The sequence below is a fragment of the Acartia tonsa genome, chromosome 8 (genome assembly GCF_053477335.1).
Source record: "Acartia tonsa isolate MP-2025a chromosome 8, ASM5347733v1, whole genome shotgun sequence".
NCBI classification, from domain to species: domain Eukaryota; kingdom Metazoa; phylum Arthropoda; class Copepoda; order Calanoida; family Acartiidae; genus Acartia; species Acartia tonsa.
Genome location: NC_137267.1, coordinates 10,129,351 through 10,149,377, shown reverse-complemented (window position 1 = coordinate 10,149,377; position 20,027 = coordinate 10,129,351). Strand labels below are relative to the sequence as shown.

General features: G+C 32.3%; 1 protein-coding gene across 1 annotated transcript in view; it reads left to right on the top strand.

The window, feature by feature from the left end:
• Positions 1 to 5,875: 5,875 nt before the first annotated feature.
• The window catches only part of LOC145325948 (uncharacterized), a 54,583-nt gene continuing 40,431 nt past the window's right edge, over positions 5,876 to 20,027 (top strand). Inside the window, exons 1-7 of the mRNA XM_080168972.1 lie at positions 5,876 to 6,504; positions 14,079 to 14,129; positions 14,444 to 14,505; positions 17,164 to 17,232; positions 18,589 to 18,657; positions 19,083 to 19,227; positions 19,715 to 19,782. Of these exons, the coding sequence (XP_080025098.1) occupies positions 6,448 to 6,504; positions 14,079 to 14,129; positions 14,444 to 14,505; positions 17,164 to 17,232; positions 18,589 to 18,657; positions 19,083 to 19,227; positions 19,715 to 19,782 (521 nt within the window). The 5' untranslated portion in view covers positions 5,876 to 6,447. The remainder of the gene's footprint in view (positions 6,505 to 14,078; positions 14,130 to 14,443; positions 14,506 to 17,163; positions 17,233 to 18,588; positions 18,658 to 19,082; positions 19,228 to 19,714; positions 19,783 to 20,027) is intronic.

The window sequence follows — 20,027 nt, the reverse complement described above, 5'->3', positions numbered from 1 at the left end:
GAATTTACGCGGACATTATGCTAGAGGAAAAAATATCGTCAATTTAGCCTGCTAACATGGACATAACTTATTGGTCAGTTCGTTCTTTCAGTAGGAGGGGAGGGGATGAGGTATATGGGGTGGATGAGTGGTCGTTATTTTAGCAAGATACAAGTTTCACTTTATTAGAGTATATGAAATTCTGGTGTAAGATCCAAGTAATAAAAAATCCATTTTAAATATATAATTATAACAATCCTGAATTAGCGCAGCAATTATATAACACACAACTTTTCGATGATAAAAAGAAAAACATTCGCCAGAAAAGAGCAAGACAATTCAATTTAAAATTCCAATTAATATAAATCGCAGAATATTTTCTTGAGACGGACAAAAGATGGAACAGGGGTACGAGAACTTTTTTCTATTTGTTTAAAAGGGCTTCAACCATATCAGTCCAGCCATTTATTTTAAAGAAGAGTGTTCCAACAAACAATCACAAAAATAATTATAACAAAAAATTACTTTTATTTTACTGAATAAATATATAAAGTGAAAACCATGAATTACAAAAATTATCCTTTTGATAAGGTAAAAAGGATCCCGCTCACCGCTGAACCGATTTGGTTCTCTTTTTACAATATATCTTTTCATAGGCCCTGGTAAAGTTTAAAACTATTTTGGGGGAGGATACCACCACCCTCATTCATAAGTCGACCAAAAATAATCTTTTTCTTCTTCATTTCCTTTAATCTAAAATAAAAGATTGGGTTGTTGACTTCAACCCCCAGCCCCCTTCAAGTGCACCTAGAGGCCTCTAGGGTGCGTAACCGCTATTATGAAATATATGAACACCTATGTATATAATATATGAATTGTACACCATATAAGGGGGTACAAGTTTAAATTATGAAAATTGACATGACGCAGAATATGGAAACAAAAAGTTTCAATAATTTAGGACAGTTCGCATATCTTAGGATATTTTTGGCTTAAACCCTCAAAACATTGCTTTCCCTGTCAAAAAAATGTGATTTTAATAAATCAAAATTAATGTAGATACTATTTCATCAGAATATCAATATGTAGATATTATGTCAATCATGACCACTTATTGTTAGAGTCGTATAGTGAACGTAAAGAATAAAGATTATTTTTTTTTTACATCTATTTGGGAAATATATAGGTACAGATATCATAATTAATATCTTCAATATTGACAGGGAAAAATTTGTCGTCAATTTTGGTTGCTAACATCATAACATTAACCTAATTTTTTGGTCAGTTCGTTTAGGGAGGGGATGGGGTTATTGGGTTTTGGGGGTATTATTATTTTAGTCAGCTGCGAGTATAATTTTTTTGAAGTACATGAAAATCTAGTCAAATATCCAAGTAATAATAAATCGGTTATTCCTAATTTACTTATTTGACAAAAGTTATCATTTTTAAAGGAAAAAATGTGTGGTTCTCTATTTTTAGTTGTGTTGGCTCTTGGTCTGATTAAAATCAAAACATTTAATTCAAGTTAATACAAGTTAGGAACATTGTTACTTTACCTAAGGTCAGAAACTTTCCAGTATGACTTCGAAACCAATTAATATCCGTTGGATTAGAACCAGTTCTCAGCCAAACTAAAAAATTATGTAATGCATCGAATTTTCCACGAATATTAAAAAAAAGATCATGAAATTAATACCAGTTTTATTAATCTTATAATTTTTTCATATTAATATCCGCGGACTGCTGTCTATTATACGATGAGATAAATAACTATTTTGATAATACTAGGTAGATATTTGTTTCTTGTATTATTATGTCGATATAAATAAAAGTCAATTTCAACCCATTTTAATAAATATTTAATATAATAACTCTTTACTTTGCTCATGTAGGATAGAAATGCCAATAAAAGTCGTGAAATTAAGGGGTTGATTGTTTGTAGAATCTGTAACTATTAGGTATAATATCCTTGTGTTATTACATGATTGTAGGAGTACAGAAGGAGTTTTGAACCAGGGATCTAAAGGGATACGATAACGGCCGATAAATTGATGTACATTCCTAATGATGATACACAAAACTACCCCTGCTGAAAATTTAATTAGTTGTTGAAACATTTGAACCCACTTTAATGAACCAACCAATCCATATTCATAAAAGTCCCCAAAGTTGTCAAGCCAACGAATAAGGAAACGTAATTGTAAAATGTTGGGGAATATTATAATAAATATCCCATTTCACCTCCATCTCTGGATTAAAAAAACTACATACATGGTTTTTACATTTCTACACAGAACCTTATAAAGCTTCCATTAAGGGATTAAATTGACCCCTCGGGTCTAACAAAACTGGTCTTGATCCTTTAATCTTTCATTTTAATATCTGCGGAAAGCTGTCAATATTATGATGCAAGAAATAACTATTGATCAACTATAATTTACTAGTTGCTTCACCCCTAACCTCGTGGATATCAGCGGGGTAAGTTAGAAAATAGCCTTAAACCACCACAAGATATTTATGAGGTTTCCCTGGAAAGTGCAACCCGTTCGGACCAGCATTTTTCGGGATATTTAGCTACAGACAAAAAAAACTTTCTACTTTATTAGAGGACATCTAATTTCTACTAAAACTACAAAAAAAAGATTTTTTATTTTATATAATAAATAATTGTATATTGGCGACTATTGTAATAAACATCCCACGGTCCCATGTCATATCCATCTCTGATAAAATTATGAGTTAAAAATAAGAGAGGTTGCGTGCCGAAAAATTTATGTGTATATTAAAACGCCATTAAAACTTTTATTACAAATAAAATTTGATGTAAACTAATTTTAAATTTCTTAATTATGTTTTTTAACTAAGATATTAAATAATTTTTATGAACAAAAAAGTATTATTTCAGACTTTCTGTTTATAAAGAAATTCAAATTTTAAAAGTCCTCTTAAACATTATCTAATAAAGAATTTTTAAATATTCAAAATCAAATAAAAACGGTCTGGACATTCCCCACCCTCGCATAAAATATTGCTTAAGTTTGATTCTCTAGTTAATCCTTTCCCAAACTCCCAGAAGATTGCTAAATATCTTTATGTTATATTTTGTAAATAAAATAGGGGGCTATCTTCCCTTCATAACTTTTTGTAACTAATATGAAAAAACTAGAGTTGGCTCGATATAACTATCTCCCTATTGGCTAGTTTTCTATATGCATATATATTTCTCAATAAATCTATTTTCCTCACCCGGCATTACTATTTAAACGGAAGTAAATATTTAATAACTTAAATGATCTTAAAAAGATCTTTTAAATTATATTTTTTCTTTACATTACCATCACCAAAGGGTTTATTATATGATTACAATTTTAGTTCAATATTTGAACACACTAAGTGTCGCCACAATTAAATTCTTTTAAAACAGAGTTTTCTTAAATTTATTATATTATAAATTTAAATTTTCTTTTTTATGATTAGAAATTAAATACTTCATTATAATGTAAATAGCAACATGAAATGAAAAAAAATGAATTTGTTTTTAATAAAGTAAAATAATGGGTCTTATCGTTCTGGGCAATGAGAGTTTATTATGGATTATTGGAGCACTATGAGTTTTCAACGAATAGTCCTTGGAAAACTTGAGCTCGTTTATAGACATTTATTTCCTATATAGATCTGACATGGATCTTGAAGCAATTAAGCAGGCCGTTTTGTACAGGTTAAAAATTGGAAGATTTCATTAAATAAAAGTTATCGCAAATATACTTAGTAAATAATTAATAAAGATAATTTAATGTAATATAAAGTAATCTAAATCACTGAATAATTTTCCTGTTAAAAGGCTAAATATTTAAAATAATTAAAATTATGTTTTTAGAAAACAAATTTAAAAAAAAACACCTGTTAAAATAACCCTCAAAATTATATACTTTATATATTTAAATCTGAAAGTATATAAATATAAGAAATAAATACATATATCCTGTACACTAAAATAGATGGATGTTAGTATGTTAAATGTTTGAAGAGATAAGACAATGGACGAAAAATTGATGTATATACCCAATGATGTTACCCAAAATGACCCATTCTATAGATACCAATTATTAGTTGAAACGTTTGGATACTCAACTTAATAAATGAACCAACCAAATATCCTGTGTTAGCGATGAACGTTATAATAAAACTTCGGAGACTAATGTAATAAACAGCCCATTGTCCCCTTCCTCCCTGGTATCTATGTATGTCTTGAAAGATCTCGAAAAACGCTGGAGCAATAAGAAAAACTTTGGACCTAAGAAGGTTTTAGTCTATTCTAAAAAGAAAACTTCTTTAAATTTATCAGATTTTGAACTAGAAAAAAAACATAGAGGGGACCTCGCACCTAGAGGCTAAGGCTGAAGCCTCAAATTTATGAAAAAAAGTAGTAGGTATAATTTAACATAAAATATGTATCGGTACCACCTTTAACCTCTATTTTTACCCCTCTCTTTTCTCTGTGCACACCCCTTTTATTTCAAAATCCACACACACACACATACACACACTAAAAAACAGGGATCACTAGAGATAAGACAATAGGCAATAAATAAATGAACACCATAAAATCAAAAAGATATTAAACCTTATGTAAATCAAAATTATCGGTTGATTAGTTTGGACATTGTTAATCAAAAACCAAACTATCAAATATTTAATAAAAGTTCCCAAAGTTTTTGAACAATGAATAAGTTAACATTGTTTATAACAACTTTGGGTACCAGTGTAATTTACTTTTTCAATGTCTCCTCCCTCCCCGACTATACATACAGAAAAAAAAGTTAAAACACATGGTCTTATAAACTTCTTAATTTAATTAGGAACCTCCTTTCTAAGTGTTTAATGAAGATTGTTTTTAGTATGATTTTAAAACTAAAACAAACAAAAAAATCTAAACATAAAATTTGAATTTAATGAAAAATTAAATTAAGCAAAAGGGATTTTTAGAATTAGATTAAATGAAAGGTAAGGGAGGGGAAAATTTAATTCCTCTGAGACAAAATTACAAAATAAATTATAGGAGGGGTGCATCGGAGAAGGGGATTTGTTTACCTCCAAAAAGAGAAGGCATAAGGGGGGTTAAATGAAGGTTAATAATTGAGGAGAGGGAGTAAATTTAATTTAAGAGGTTTTAGGGGAGAAAATTTATCTAATTTATCCACCTATCCTTTTATCTATCTATCTATTTTCTTTGGCTAACGGAGGTATTACCAAAAGAGATATGGAAAAAGAGGAAAGGGGAAGAAAAATGGGATGAAATTAGTAGGGGAAAGCGGTGGTTAAAGAAGATAAAAAGAAGGCAATTTTCAGGAAGAAAGAGTAGGAGAGAGGGGAGAGAGATCTGGGAGGCGTGATTAAGCGCCGTCGGAGGGTGGCACAAATAGATAGATAGATAAAAGGGAAAGTGATCAAAGGGGATTGGGTGAGGGAGTTACATGTAAAAAGGGGCAGGGATACACTCCCGGTTTGGGTGGAGTAAAAATGGACGGGGGGTGGTGAAGTGAGGTGATGCGTTGGGAGATAGAAAAAGGGGATGGGGTGTAAATTTGGGGGAAAAGCAGCTTCTGAAGTTTCTTTGGGAGGAATAGGGAAGGAAATAAAAGATATTTAAGGGGGTATAAAAAGGGAGTGGGATAAAGAGAAGGTGTGTTCAAAATGAAGGGGTTAAAATCAAGCTGTCTCTCTCTCTCTCTCTCTCGTTTTAATCTCTTTCTCTATCTTTCTCTTTCTTTTTTAATCCTTCTCTCTTTCTCTTATATTCTAAGAACAGCTTATGCTCTATGTTGTATTAAAGGAACTATATGTGTGTGTGTGTGTGTGTGTGTATGTGTGTGAATATGTATTTTCTCTCTCCTTCAGTCACTAATATAAAGTCGAGTGAAATACACATACATACACAAATAAAGAAAAAATATTAATTTAATCCAAAAAATAAAACTTTATCAAAGTTAAATAAAAAGTGTATTAAAAACAGAACTTGAAAACAAAAAACTACAATCAAAGATCCCTTAATAAAGGGCTGTTAACCAAGCAACCTTGCTGGAAAAAAATGATGGTTTGAAAATGACTTTTAAAATTTGTCTGATAGAATTATTATCAGTCCTACTGCTGTGCTAAAGTAAGGGGGAAAGAAGAAAACATGCCTCATTAGTGGTTAACTATTTCCACTAAGATATTCTAGTCTATATAGACATACACACACATTAAAATAGTCTACACAACATACATGCAAAGTTAGACTCATAAATTTAGTGATTTTAACTAATTAAAAAAAAGGTTAAAAATATGATTAAAGACAGAATTTAGTTCTTAGCTTTTGGAGCGAAAATTGTGGATTTTTGAGATATTTTCCAAAATTTGTGGAGGTTCCCGAGATATTAGCTGCAGCAAGAAAGAAAAGGACTGGTTGTCTGACAGGATGATCTCAACATGAACTCTGGACTTCTAGTTTATAATTCTCCAAGTACTGAACCCTCGCCAAATAAGGTAATCTTAATCTTAAGAAAAACAGTTTTGCCTTAATATTTTAGTCTTTTAAAGTTAATAATACTATGATATTTTATATATCATCTTTGTTGACAACGATTACAGCATATTTTTTTTACACTGATATGCAAAACATCATATTTTTTGTAGTGATTTTGGTACAAAGTTTATCTTCGGATAAAAATCTCTCTGTAAAACTAATAATTTCAACAATATAATTAGGTTTTTAATACTTATTGGTAAAAAGTTTCTTTAAGCAATATTTCAAGATTTATAATAGTGGAGATTTTTTTTACATCTACGAGGTTGCGTGTTTAACTTCAGTAAAAGTATCATTTTAATAAGGAAAGAACGGTGGTAATTTTAAATAATGACAAAAAGTTTATTTTAAAAGTTTAGTTATTTTAAGTTAAAACAAAAAAGTTTAGTAAATCTAAAGGTGTAAGACATTGAAAGGAAAAATTTATGTATAAACTATGAACGATTATGATCCAACCAAAACAAATTATTATGTTTTGAACCAACAAATGATAGAATGTGTTAATAAAAATATCAGCCTTGGGGCCGGGGGAAGGCTTAGTAAAATATACTGGTCCCCAAAGTTATATAAGCACGTTCTTTAATCCTTTGCCATATAAACTCCTTTTATTTCATCATAATTGGGTAGTAAACAAACCTTTAGTCTTTAAAAGGGGTAAATTGTTTATCATAATTTGAAGGAGCACATTAGTTGTCTTATTCCTTATAATCTCTGAATCTCAAGCAAATTAGCTATCATAATTTTATTTTGAGTAAATTTTTCCTACATTTATTAAATGCCAAACTGTCAAAAATGATTTCTAAGACCAAAAAGAGTTTTGAATAGAATTTGGAAAACCTTAAAATGAATAAAATATTATTTGATCAAAATGTTCAAGTTTTTTCCTTTGTTTATTTGAATGTTGGAACAAGTTTTGGACTATAAATTGGTAAATTTACATCTAAACTATCAACAATTCAATTTGGAAAAATCTGTTCTTACAGAAATATATATTTTTCTCTATTTCTAGTTTTTCTTTTCATTTGTCTCTTTAATGATTTAGCTTACTAATATGAACCTCATTTATTGGTCATTTTCTTTAATCAGTCGGAGGAGGGAAGTTGGGGTAAAGGTGGGTGAAGGGGGTATCGTTTTTTAGCCTGCTGCAAGTATCACTTTATTAGAGTACATGAAAATCTGATGCAACATCTAAGTAATAATATATGATTATCTAAACCTTTTTTTTCTTTTTGCTATACTTTATTTTCTACTTTTCTACTCACCTATCACTTTTTAAACCATTTTCTTACTTTATCTCCTTTTCTCTCTCTCTTTAACTATTTATCTATCTATCTATCTTCCTATGAGGCTAGAGGCTACGCCCGAAGTATCCTAGTATGATATAAAAGTGAGATGTGTTAGTCTATATTCCCTAATATCATGAAACTTAAATTATAACACAAAATAAACTAGGCTTCTAAAGATAATTCGATTATGGTTTTCTTTTCATTTTTTTTTATTGTAAGCTTTTTATGGCCTTTAAAAGCTTCCCAGATTTTAATATAAACACTTTTTTATTTTAAATACAATATTAATATGATCAACCCTGACACAAAAAATAGCCAAAAACCTACCCAATAAGAATAAAATCCAATCGGGTCCATTTGAAAGTGAGTTATTTAGGAATATATAGACAAACACACACAAATCCTACTTCTTAAATATTGAATAAAAAATAAAAAGAGAATAAAAGTCAATCGTAATTTTGCCAGAAGCCCAATTGGATGCAACTAAGAATTAATTTAAGTCATAATAATTTTTTATTCTTTATGATGTAAGGTAATTTTAGCTGTCCGAAGCACAAAATTAAGATATTTTTCTTCGCCAGATACATACGTGGAGGTTAATTCTAAAAAAAACGAAGAAGGAAAATGCTTTGGCGCTTAAAGAGATGAAGGGAGCTAGTCCTTCAAAACAAAAGTCGTGCAATTAAAGTGTTGATTTTGTAAGACGTTTTTTCAAATTAAATTTTTTTTACTTATTTGTGAGTGGCAATTTAAAAAAATATCTTTAAGTAAGTAAATCTCTGATTCAAAACACAAGTATTCATTAGCAGGGAGGGATAGGACATTGGGCGGTTCATTACACTAGTCCCCAAAGTGTTTTGATAATTAAAGTGTGATTGTTTGGTTCATTAAGTCATTTGGTTCATCATTTTCTTGTACCTTTAGATCCTTATTTTATTAGAATTATTTAACTTTTAAATTTCACTACTTTTATCCTATCGTATAAAATATAAGGTTTTTTCTTAATTCATTCAGACCAAACAAACCTTTGATCCGATTGATTTTTTTTTGGGGGGGGGGGATTTTGGGCTATTTTTCACAATATCAAAGCCATATTTTCAAATATTTCTATTGAATTGATGTGAATGAGTTTAAGTTTTAAAAATAAAGGACAATGTTTTTACGTGTATTCACTGTAACCATTAGTATTAGCTTTACTTTTGAAAACGAAATTTTTTATAATGTCAAAAAGTCTAATTAAAAGACAAAAATTGAGGTTTTGTAAATTTATTTAGTTCATCAGTATCATTTCATAAAAAAAGACTTGCAAACCCTGTAAAATGTCTGTGCTGATATCATATCAACTTAACACAATATTAGTATTATATGGAGGTAAGGGACATCAGACTGTAACTTATATTGTTTTAATTACACGTTCTCTCAAAAAAAACTTCATTGGTTGATTCATACAAGCAGTGTCGTATCATTTTCACCCCATAATTTCTGCGAATGGGTAGCTTTTGTATCATTATTGGGAATGTAAATCAATTAATCTTCAAGGAGGGAGGGGGCAGTGGGCTGTTTATTACACTAGTCCACACAGTTTTATAATTAAGTTTTTGTTGGCTAAAAAAAATTCGTGGGCTTATATTTGATTGGTTTGTTTATTAAGTTGAGTATCCAAACGTTTTAACCACTTAGTGTTATCTACAGAAGGGGTAATTTTGTTTATCATCATTGAGGATGTAACGTTTGAAAAAATGTAAACAAAAAACCAATCTTCGCAACATATCTAAAACTTTTATGTCACACTTCACTCACTTCACTCACTTCTTCAAGTATGTCAATGTAGTGCATTTAGTTTAACATGAACCGAATTTGAAGAGAAAAAATTAACAAGTTGAAGATAATTAAGTAATTTTCAAGATATTTTTACTTTTACAACTGCATTAATAAGAATGAAAATTATTTTCTAGTTGACCTTTTTTTATTTGTAAAGCGTAAAATGCATCTCTCTAACACTACTCTTAAGTATGTTGACTATTGCTGCTATGTCAGGCACTGTACAAATACAAGCGTCTTCGCCCATAGCGTTGTACATAAATTTGTTGCAATAGATACATGATACATTGTAAGGACTTACTTCCATTTTTAGAACTTTATTATAGAAATGCTTCGCTTATAATATTGTACCTTGTTGTACTAGGAATCAGTATTCTAAAATTCAGATGAATAGGATAGTTACATCATTCCAAAAAAAATGTTGTCAAAAATGTATTAAATGGACGTTGGACTTTCTGGTAATGATTATAGAGTGGCTAGTCTTTTAAATCGTACCTAACTGTTATAGTAATCATCATGCTAAGTTTGAAATCGATAAATAGGACAATTCTAACTTAACTGAAATAATGAAAAGAGCTAACTGTTACGGACGGACGAACGGATCCACACAAATTATAGAAAAGCTTCGCTTTAAAAAAATAGATTGCTAGGTAGAAAGATAGAAAATAAGGAAGAGAAAAGATTAAAAAGACATTGTTTAGGAGAAAAAGTAAGAGAACGTGAGAAAGAAAACAGGGTTGAATATTCTTTATAAAAAACTAGCGGCTCTAGGGGTATCTGTGCTGGGGGGAGGGGAGGGGGGAAGTCAACCCCAACCACTTCAGTTTTGAATTTTAGATTTAAAAAAAAAAGAATACTTTTTTGTGTGTGGGGGGTCATTTCTGTAGAGAGTGGTGTGGTGATACCCTTCCTAAAATAGGTTTTAAGCTATTTTCCTGACCTCCCCGCCGCCCCCTTGAGGCCAATGGCAAAGTTATTAGTTATTGGTAAAGAACTGAAATGAAATTTAAAAATTTAAAATTTCTAAATTATTTTTAAAATACCATATTCTTTCTGTGATAAGAAAGAGTTATTTTCAGACATAAATAAGCTAAGATTTAAAAGAGGGTTTATTGATTCTTACCAAATAAATTTTCACAAATGTTTACTTATATGTTTTTGATGTTTTAACGAGTAGAGTTCTTTTTAAACCACAGCACCTTTAGCTTTTAAATAAAATTTTTAGTTGAAACCTAGGGGAAGTGTGTTTTTTTCTGGGATTTTACTTTTACCATTACTCCACAAAATAGCCTTAATCTTGCCAAGGACCCATACAAAGCTTTCATAATACACAAACATAAACATTATAAGAATTTAGTTGTATGATGATTTCTTGTAGTAATTTGTTCTAATATTTTTGTTTAATAATAGCTATTCCTGAAATTTTAGCGGGATGATTAAAGCACCAATTGTGAGGTAAAAAGAAGAAAAAAGTTAAATTTTAAATTGAGCAAGAGGTAAAGGAGGGGGAGATTTTAAGGGGGTTAACAATAAGATTGTGGGAATGGGGGGGGGGGGGGGACGAGATTGTTTTGACATTGACTTCTCAACATTTGAGAACATTTTTGGTCCAATTAGAGGTTTAAGCAGTAAGCCTTGAAAAGTGGGGGGAACAAAAAAGTTGTTTTTGGAGGGTAGAAAGAAAAATGATAATAATAGAGCAATTGGCTTTAGGAGGAGAGATTATGTTTTTTTCTTGTTATTTGAAGTGTTTCAATATGAGAATATTTATTTATTGCATCGTATTATAGACAATTTCCGCGTATATTAAAATGAAAATTATAACATTAAAACTAGGTTTGTTAGCCACAAGGAGCCAAAATGGGCAGGGAAGAGAAGTGAAAAGCCTAAAACCATGCTAACACTTGAATCGAAAAATAAAATAGCCTTTAACCATTCTGTGATTTTACGGATTTTACCAGAAACCTACCCTCTCTTTATTTAATAAGATTAATCAAATACTAATCAAATAATTTAAGAAACTTTTATTATTAAGCATATAATTTACATTACATATTTAAGTAACAAATTGTTTTTATTCGCGCTTTCTCTCTCTCTCTCTCTCTCTCTCTCTCTCTCTCTCTCTCTCTCTCTCTCTCTCTCTCTCTCTCTCTCTCTCTCTCTCTCTAATTCTTTCTCCTTCTATATTAATCTCTCTCACCAGAATTACTAATAATAAGAATATTGACAAAATCAGAGACAGTAAAATTATTCTGAAAATTCATTTTGGCGAAATTTTACTTAAATGCTTAAAAAAAACAAGGAGTTAAAAAAAAGCAAAAAATATCTACATAACCTTTTTCCTCTCCTCACTTCTAATTTTCCTAGCTGCCAAAGACAGAATATCGCAAATAAGAATTCGGGGACACCTCTTGAACTCGTTCTGTAATTTGTTAGCTTAAAATTTTTGCGGCTATAAGGATTTATTTAGTTACACTGTTCAAAGTTTTCAACAAGAATTTTAATCTACATTTGGGGTAATTTGATTTATCATAATTGGGGGCTACAGAAACCAATGAACAATGTCTTAATCTCTCAATTTATTAAAGAACAAATTTGATTTTAGTATTATGACCAGCTTTCAACATTACTACAAGAAACCTATACCTTAACTGTTACACTCTATTAGTAAAAACACAAGTAGAAAATTTAATATTTTAGCTTTTTTGGAATATTTGTCTCTAACCCAATAGGGAATATATTTATTGTTAAGTGTATATTTGTAATGGGGGGGATTTTCCCCCGTTATCAGATGTTTAACATGGGTTATTTCCAGATTGGAAGGAAGGGGGGGGGGGCGGTAATTGTCCCCCATCCCCCGTTTTTCCTACAAAACGGTTAAAATTATTAAACTAAATAATATTAAAGCTAGATGCTTCGTTTGTCTCTAATATCTAAAAGCTATGTATTCGCAGAAAATGGACAAAAAAAGCCAAAAACCATTCAAAGACCTTAATTTTAAAATTAAATAGCACAAAACCATCCTCGTAGCATTGTAAAGCTTTCCTAAAAGTCCATCGAATATGATAATTCGATGTATTTATTACTTGGATGTAGCACCAGATTCCTATGTACCTTGATTAAGTTATGCTCGGAGCTGGCTAAAAACAACGATACCCCCCAATCCCTAATATCCAATAAATGACTTACTTATAATTTAATATAAAATTATTACACAAATATGCTTCAATTATTCTACATCCCTTTCTTTATTGGTAGGCCATTAAGGGAAAGATTAGTTTTATCATTGGTTGTCGTATTTCTGCTGAAATGATAGAACACCTTATTTCTAACCTATCAGTGTCCAATAAGTTAGGAATCTAAGATTTTTTAAGGTTCGACAGCCGCTTTAGGTCTCTTTAATTCGAATATAAAAGTCACAGGATGGCTTTATGTCTGTGAGTGTGTAACGAAGGAACTAACTAACTGGTGAACCGATATGGTTCTCCTTTATATGAAGTTTCTCATACGTCCAGGGAAACTTGGAGAGTCTTCCCCCCCCCCCAAAAAAAAAAAGTGTTTTTGTTTCTTAGAATTAAAATAAAGCATTAATATTCATTGGAGTGGTTCTCGATGCTTTTTAAAGCGGCTGACTGCTTTGCAATAGCGACTAATTGTCAGCTGCCGATCCCTTGATTTTTTTTTTACTCTGTGTATGTTTAATATTGGTTTTTACTTTTAGTTAGCCACTAGTCTTGTAGGAGGGATTAAAAGGGATAGATTGGTTGGCTGGTCATATTTTTAGTGAGTTTAAACTTAACTTGCCTTTAAATTTTCTACCAGTCATATTTTTAAGGCAATTAGACATTTTTTAGTGATGAATTATTTTGCTTAAAATTTTTAATAGTTTTTAAGCTTTGATTATTGGGATAAAGTGAAAACGTAATTTGAAGTATGGCTTCGAAACCGATTAATATCAACAGGATTAGAACCGGTTATCAGTCACAATGAAAAGTTACGAATAGCATTACAGACAATTTTCAACGGATATTAAAATGAAAATAATAAAATTAATACATGGTTTAATAATTTATTTTTCATTTTAAAATCTGCGGAAAGCTATCTATAATGCGATGCGATAATAGTTATTTCTCGCATCGTATTATAAACAGCTTTCCGCGGATATAGAATGTACAATTATAAGATTAAAACCAGTTTTAGCCGAAGGCACGGGCTAAAAAAAACTGGTTTAAATTTTATGATTGTACATTTTTATATTCGTAGAAAGCTGGATATAATACGATGCTAGACATAGTTTTTTCGTATGGATGAGAACCGGTTACTATCCACCGGATTCGAATGAATACGAAAAATAAGTATTATAATCTAGTTTTTCATAAATTTTATTTAATTTCCAAATTTAGAATAATAGTAAATTTTGTTTTCAGGAGGGGTCCCCAATACAACAACCCTTGCACATACCAGCAAAAAGAATACAGGTTAGAAATTTTAGAAAAAAAAATTCTGTATAATTAGGGAACCCGTTTTGGTGTTTTTATACTTGTTATCGTTTTGGTGGTAAAAAAAACTTCCAATCCTTTTTATTGTGGGGGGGGGGGGGGGATAAAAAACACCTAAAAATCGTCAATGAGGGTAAACCGAACCCTCTCTTCCCCCCAAAAAAAGGTTTTGCTAGCTTAATTTGGAAGTAACATATTTTTTTGTTTTTGAGGGGGGGGAGGGGGGTTACCAACACCCCCACTCCTCCGTATAATATCAATAAAATAGCTCTTGAATAGATAAATATTTGTAGAGTTGGCCGGGGTATCCTGGTGTTGACCCGAAGCAGGAAGATTTATCCAGCACTCTACAGGAATACAATATTAATTTATTCTCATGGAAAATTATATTATGACTAACCCCTGTATTTCTCACTAGCCCAAGGGGGTCTGTTGAGGCCTTTTAAGTAGGGGACGAGGAGTGGGAAGTCGACTACCGTGGCGCCGCCTAGGGGCTCTTTTCTATTGGTAGTTCTTTACAAGGTGCGATTTCTCTAGAGGGTGGCTGTACCATCCTTCAATATGTATAGACCTATGAGAATTCTTTACAATGTTGTATGTGAGCAACATAGTAAAGAAGAACCATATCGGTTCAACGGTTAGCGAGATCCTTCGGTAAAAACATACAGACAGACACAGATCCTGTTAATTTTATATAAAGACAATTATAATTATCGGATGTTTAACGTAAATATGTCTGTTATAGTCACGCTATGAAACAAAATTGATTCAAATATCATTATGTGGAAAGAATCGAATGTTTAATTTTTCTTCATTAATTTCTGGTTATGAGTGGATCAAAAGAACCCTAACTGATAAGAGTTCATGTGAGGGCTATTAATAAATTTTGTGAAGAAACGTTTAGGGTAAAAATCTTAATTAATTTAAAAACATTTAGAAAATTAAGAAAGACACCTAACAAACCCCTAAAAGCACTTTATTTCCCCTATCTTACTTTAATTTAAACTGTACAAAAACTCAATTATTTAGACGAATTTTTTACAATCTATTCATTGTCTTAATTCATTGAGACTTTATGTTTCAATTCTCTAAATTTTGTTTGTTTTCAATGTAAACAATTTCAACAATTCTATTTAGGGTTAGCAAGAATATTTGAAACAAACAAAGATGACAACATCCATAAAACGTTAGAAATACCGCCAATAAACAACAATAGATGTAGAATATACGTGGTTATTGTGACATGGAAAAAATTGTCGTCAATTTAGCTTGCTTAAATGGAACTCCTTTTAGTGATCAGTTCGTTTACCTAGTAGGAGGGGAGGTAGAATCGTTAGGTTAGCCCGCTGCGTGTTTCACTTTATACGAGAACATGAAAATCTGTTGATAGGCAAAAGTAATAATATATCCATTTTAACAAAAATCTTAATTACAATACAAACAAGGATAGCAACATACATAAAAGCGAAGCACTGCAACGGTAGAACAAACGGACATTAACACTTGTATAGTGTCAGAACTGAATAATCAGAATATAAATGTAAAAGAGTCAAAGCAAAATTGTAAGTAAATTTGTTGAAAAACTGCTTGATACAGGATAATGTTTATGGACATACTTACCCTTTTTTGACTTGATTATAGAGTTGCTTTGCCTATAACATTATACTTTGTTGTCCCAGGAATCAGATCAATCAAAACAATTTGTTATTAAAAAAGTAAAAAATTCAACATGTTTAAAATGGACGTACGGACATTCTGGTAATGATTATAGAGTTGCCACGCTTTCTAAATCGTACCTAACTACTAAAGGAATCACCATGCAAAGTTTGAAATCAAAAAGACAATGCATGCCTAAATTACCGAAAAAAGCTTTTTATAACACGCAGTGTGTGTTAAAAAACCGGCAAAACCCTAGTTTAGGAAAATAAGCACGGACTTTTAAATTGAATTAGAAATCTTTTACAGTTTTATACTTGTTCAAACATACAGGAATAGTGATAAATAAAGAAAAGGGGTAAAAAAGGTAGATAAGTAGATAAGGAAGAACAAAAAAGAGAAAGAGAGAAAGAGATAAAAAGAATGAGAGAAGGATAGATAAAAATTAAGAAGTTTTAATCATAAAAGATATAGAGAAAAAGGATGACAACAACATCCATAAAAGTGAAGCTCGAAAACAGTAGGACAAACGAACATTAACATTGGTTGAGTGTAAGAACTGAATAATCAGAATATAAATGTATAAAGTTCGAAACAAAATTGTAGTTAAATTTGTTTAAAAACTGCTTAAATACAGGATAATACTTAAGGACACACTTACATTTAGGACTTGATTATAGTGATGATTCGCTTATAACATTGTACTTTGTTGTCCTAGGAATCAGTATTCCAAAAATCAGAAAAATCGTATGCAAAGTTTAGAATCGTTAGGAAAATTCTAAATCAACGAAAAAAGCTATCTGTTCCAGACGAACGTACGGAGGGACGGACCGACCCTAATTGTAGAAAAGCTTTGCTTTAAAAATGAGAAAAAAATAATTTTAGTAAAATGTGGAATTAGTAACACTTGTCTCTTTATCAATATTATGTAATGGGATGGGGGGGGGGGGGGGATAGTGAAGGGGTGTAGCAAGTCCGATACTTGAAAAATTCAGCCAAAATTGGGAGATATTAACCATTTTAAAAGCACAGCTTTAACATAGTTAGGTTCCACAGATTTCGTCCGTCCGTAACAATTAGCTCTTGGCGTTCATGAATACATTTTAGAATTGTCCAATAGATTTTAAACTTGACATGATGATTCCTGTAACTGTTAGGTACAATTGAGTAGCAATTTTATAATTATTACCAATAATTCTGTAGATTCACTTGAAACATGTTGTTTTAAACAAATAATTGATAAAAAATACAGGTTTTTTAACGTGCGAAACGGTCTAATTTTCTAAATCGCCCATTGACCAGTATGAAGCTCGCAAGAAACTCAGATTAATAATATTGTATCCAATGCTCCCCAGGACCGGATAATGACCCAAGACACAGATAATTCTGAAAATAATTCCTCTTCTTTTCTAGATAATTATAATAGGTAAATATTATCTATCTATCTATCCATCTATCTACCTAGGGCGAGGCTGCTGGTAGCGGGACAAAGTGTCTCAAAAATTAGCCATGTGACGTCATAAAAATGAGGGATTATCCATCTCTTTTTTAGGGGTTTTCTTTCCCACTTCTCTTCTCATCTCCCTAATTTTATGACGTCACATGGCTGATTTTTAAGACACTTAGTCCGCTATTAGCAGCCTTGCTCCCAACAGACAACCAACTATTTAATTTCACCACCTTTGTTTGGAAGTCCTAACTGTGCAAGATGGGTTGCGCTTGTTTTTGGGCCTTTTTTAACGTGAGAAAGCCCAATCTGTCCCGATTTTGTATCACTTTGAAAAGTGCGATTCCAGTTACGTCATATACGTTTCGGTAAAGAAAAAGGGAAGGGGGAAAGAAAATCTCTTCAAAAGAGATGGGAGAAAAGGAAAGAGATTTTCTTCCCCCCTTCCCTTTTTATATGACGTCACAGGAATCGCATTTTTCAAAAGTGATACAAAATCGGGACAGATTGGGCTTTCTCTTTTAACGTCTTTAGTTATGAAGTGGTGTTGAGCCGAGATTCGAACCAAATAACTATCTATATATCTAGAAAGGGAATGACGGGGGGGGTTGAGCTTACACACCCACAGGAGCATATTCATCTATCAATCTAGGAAGGGAATGACGGGGGGGGGGGAGCTTACACACCCACAGGAGCATATCTATCTATCAATCTAGGAAGGGAATGACGGGGGGGAGCTTACACACCCACAGGAGCATATCCATCTATCTATCTATATAGGGAGGGAATGACGGGGGGGTTGAGCTTACACACCCACAGGAGCATATCCATCTATCAATCTAGGAAGGGAATGACGGGGGGAGCTTACACACCCACAGGAGCATATCTATCTATCTAGGGAGGGAATGACGGGGGGAGCTTACACACCCACAGGAGCATATCCATCTATCTATCTATCTGGGGAGGGAATGACAGGGGGAGCTTACACACCCACAGGAGCATATCTATCTATCAATCTAGGAAGGGAATGACGGGGGGAGCTTACACACCCACAGGAGCATATCTATCTATCTAGGGAGGGAATGACGGGGGGAGCTTACACACCCACAGGAGCATATCCATCTATCTATCTATCTAGGGAGGGAATGACGGGGGGAGCTTACACACCCACAGGAGCATATCCATCTATCTATCTATCTATCTAGGGAGGGAATGACAGGGGGAGCTTACACACCCACAGGAGCATATCCATCTATCTATCTATCTATCTAGGGAGGGAATGACAGGGGGAGCTTACACACCCACAGGAGCATATCCATCTATCTATCTATCTAGGGAGGGAATGACAGGGGGAGCTTACACACCCACAGGAGCATATCCATCGCTGGCGGAGCGGGCAGCAAGGTAAATATTTATTAATCCATTCCTAAGTGGAAAGGCGTCCGGTAGTAGTTAGGGTGGCTAATGGGTTCGAACCGAACAAATGACAAGACGTGTTTATACAACTTTGGATACCCGTATAGTTTGGAGTCAGTTAACAACTATATGCTGGGATCTACAGGGATAAGACAACAGCCGATAAATTTGTGTTCATCCCCAATGATAATACACAAAATTACCCCGTCTGTAAATAATAATCAGTGTTTGAGACTTATGGATACTCAACTTAAAGAACCAACCAATCAAAATTCATTAAAAGTCCACAAAGTTGTTAAACCAACGAGTGAGAAAACGTTATTTTAAAACTTTTGAACTATTTTAATAAACACTCCAATGTCCCCTCCATCCCTGACCCATATATGTATATTAATTTAAATATTTTCATTTAGAGCGGGTGGTGTCTCATCCGTAGACACAAAACCTTTTCTATGGAACAATTATGACAAGTACCACTCCCCCAGCTCCACAGTTGGGGGGGATGTGTGCACCCCCACCCCTCACCAACCCTCCTGGAACTATGCACATCACCCACAGGTATACCAACTATTTTTATTTGGCGGGGGGAGGGAGAGGAAATACCCCGATATTATGAATGATATAAAGAAAAGAATAATTATTTCTAATAGCTTTCGGCACCTCGGGGCTAAAATAACTAGTTTTAATCTTATGATTGTTCATTTTTACATTCGTAGAAAGCTGAATATAATACGATGCTAGACATAGTTTTTCGTATAATTCAGAACCGGTTCCTATCCACCGGATTCGAATAAATACGAGAAAAAATTAAATATGAATGTAAATTCCTGTGTACTCCACTTTTTTTCAGTATGGCTTCGAAACCGATGAAGTTCCACAGGATTAGAACCGGTTCTCTTGCATACTGAAAATTTATGTATAGCATTGTATTGCAGATCATTTTCTACAAAAACTAAAATAAAAAGCATAATATTAATACCAGATTTATAATTTTTTATTTTAGTGTCCACGGAAAGCTGTTAATTATATTTTTCTTATATTTCAGGCATATTCATTAACAGAGGGACGGGCGCCAGTTCCCGGAGCTGAAGGGTTTCATGCTGATTATTCTAGGTAAATAGATAAATCTATTTGGTATCGCCGCTATTATATAACTAGAGTATGTCCGTACGTCTGTCAGTATGGCACAGCGTTCAAGTATTATAGCTTAGAAGGATGCATAATTTAATTCTAGATGGTTTTCTTGCTTTTTTGTTTGATCTAAAGTCAATAATTTACTTCAAAGAAAATCATAGTTTATTAAACAGAAAAAAACTTTTATCATGAATATATGCATATTAGTCTTTTTATTAGTGTAG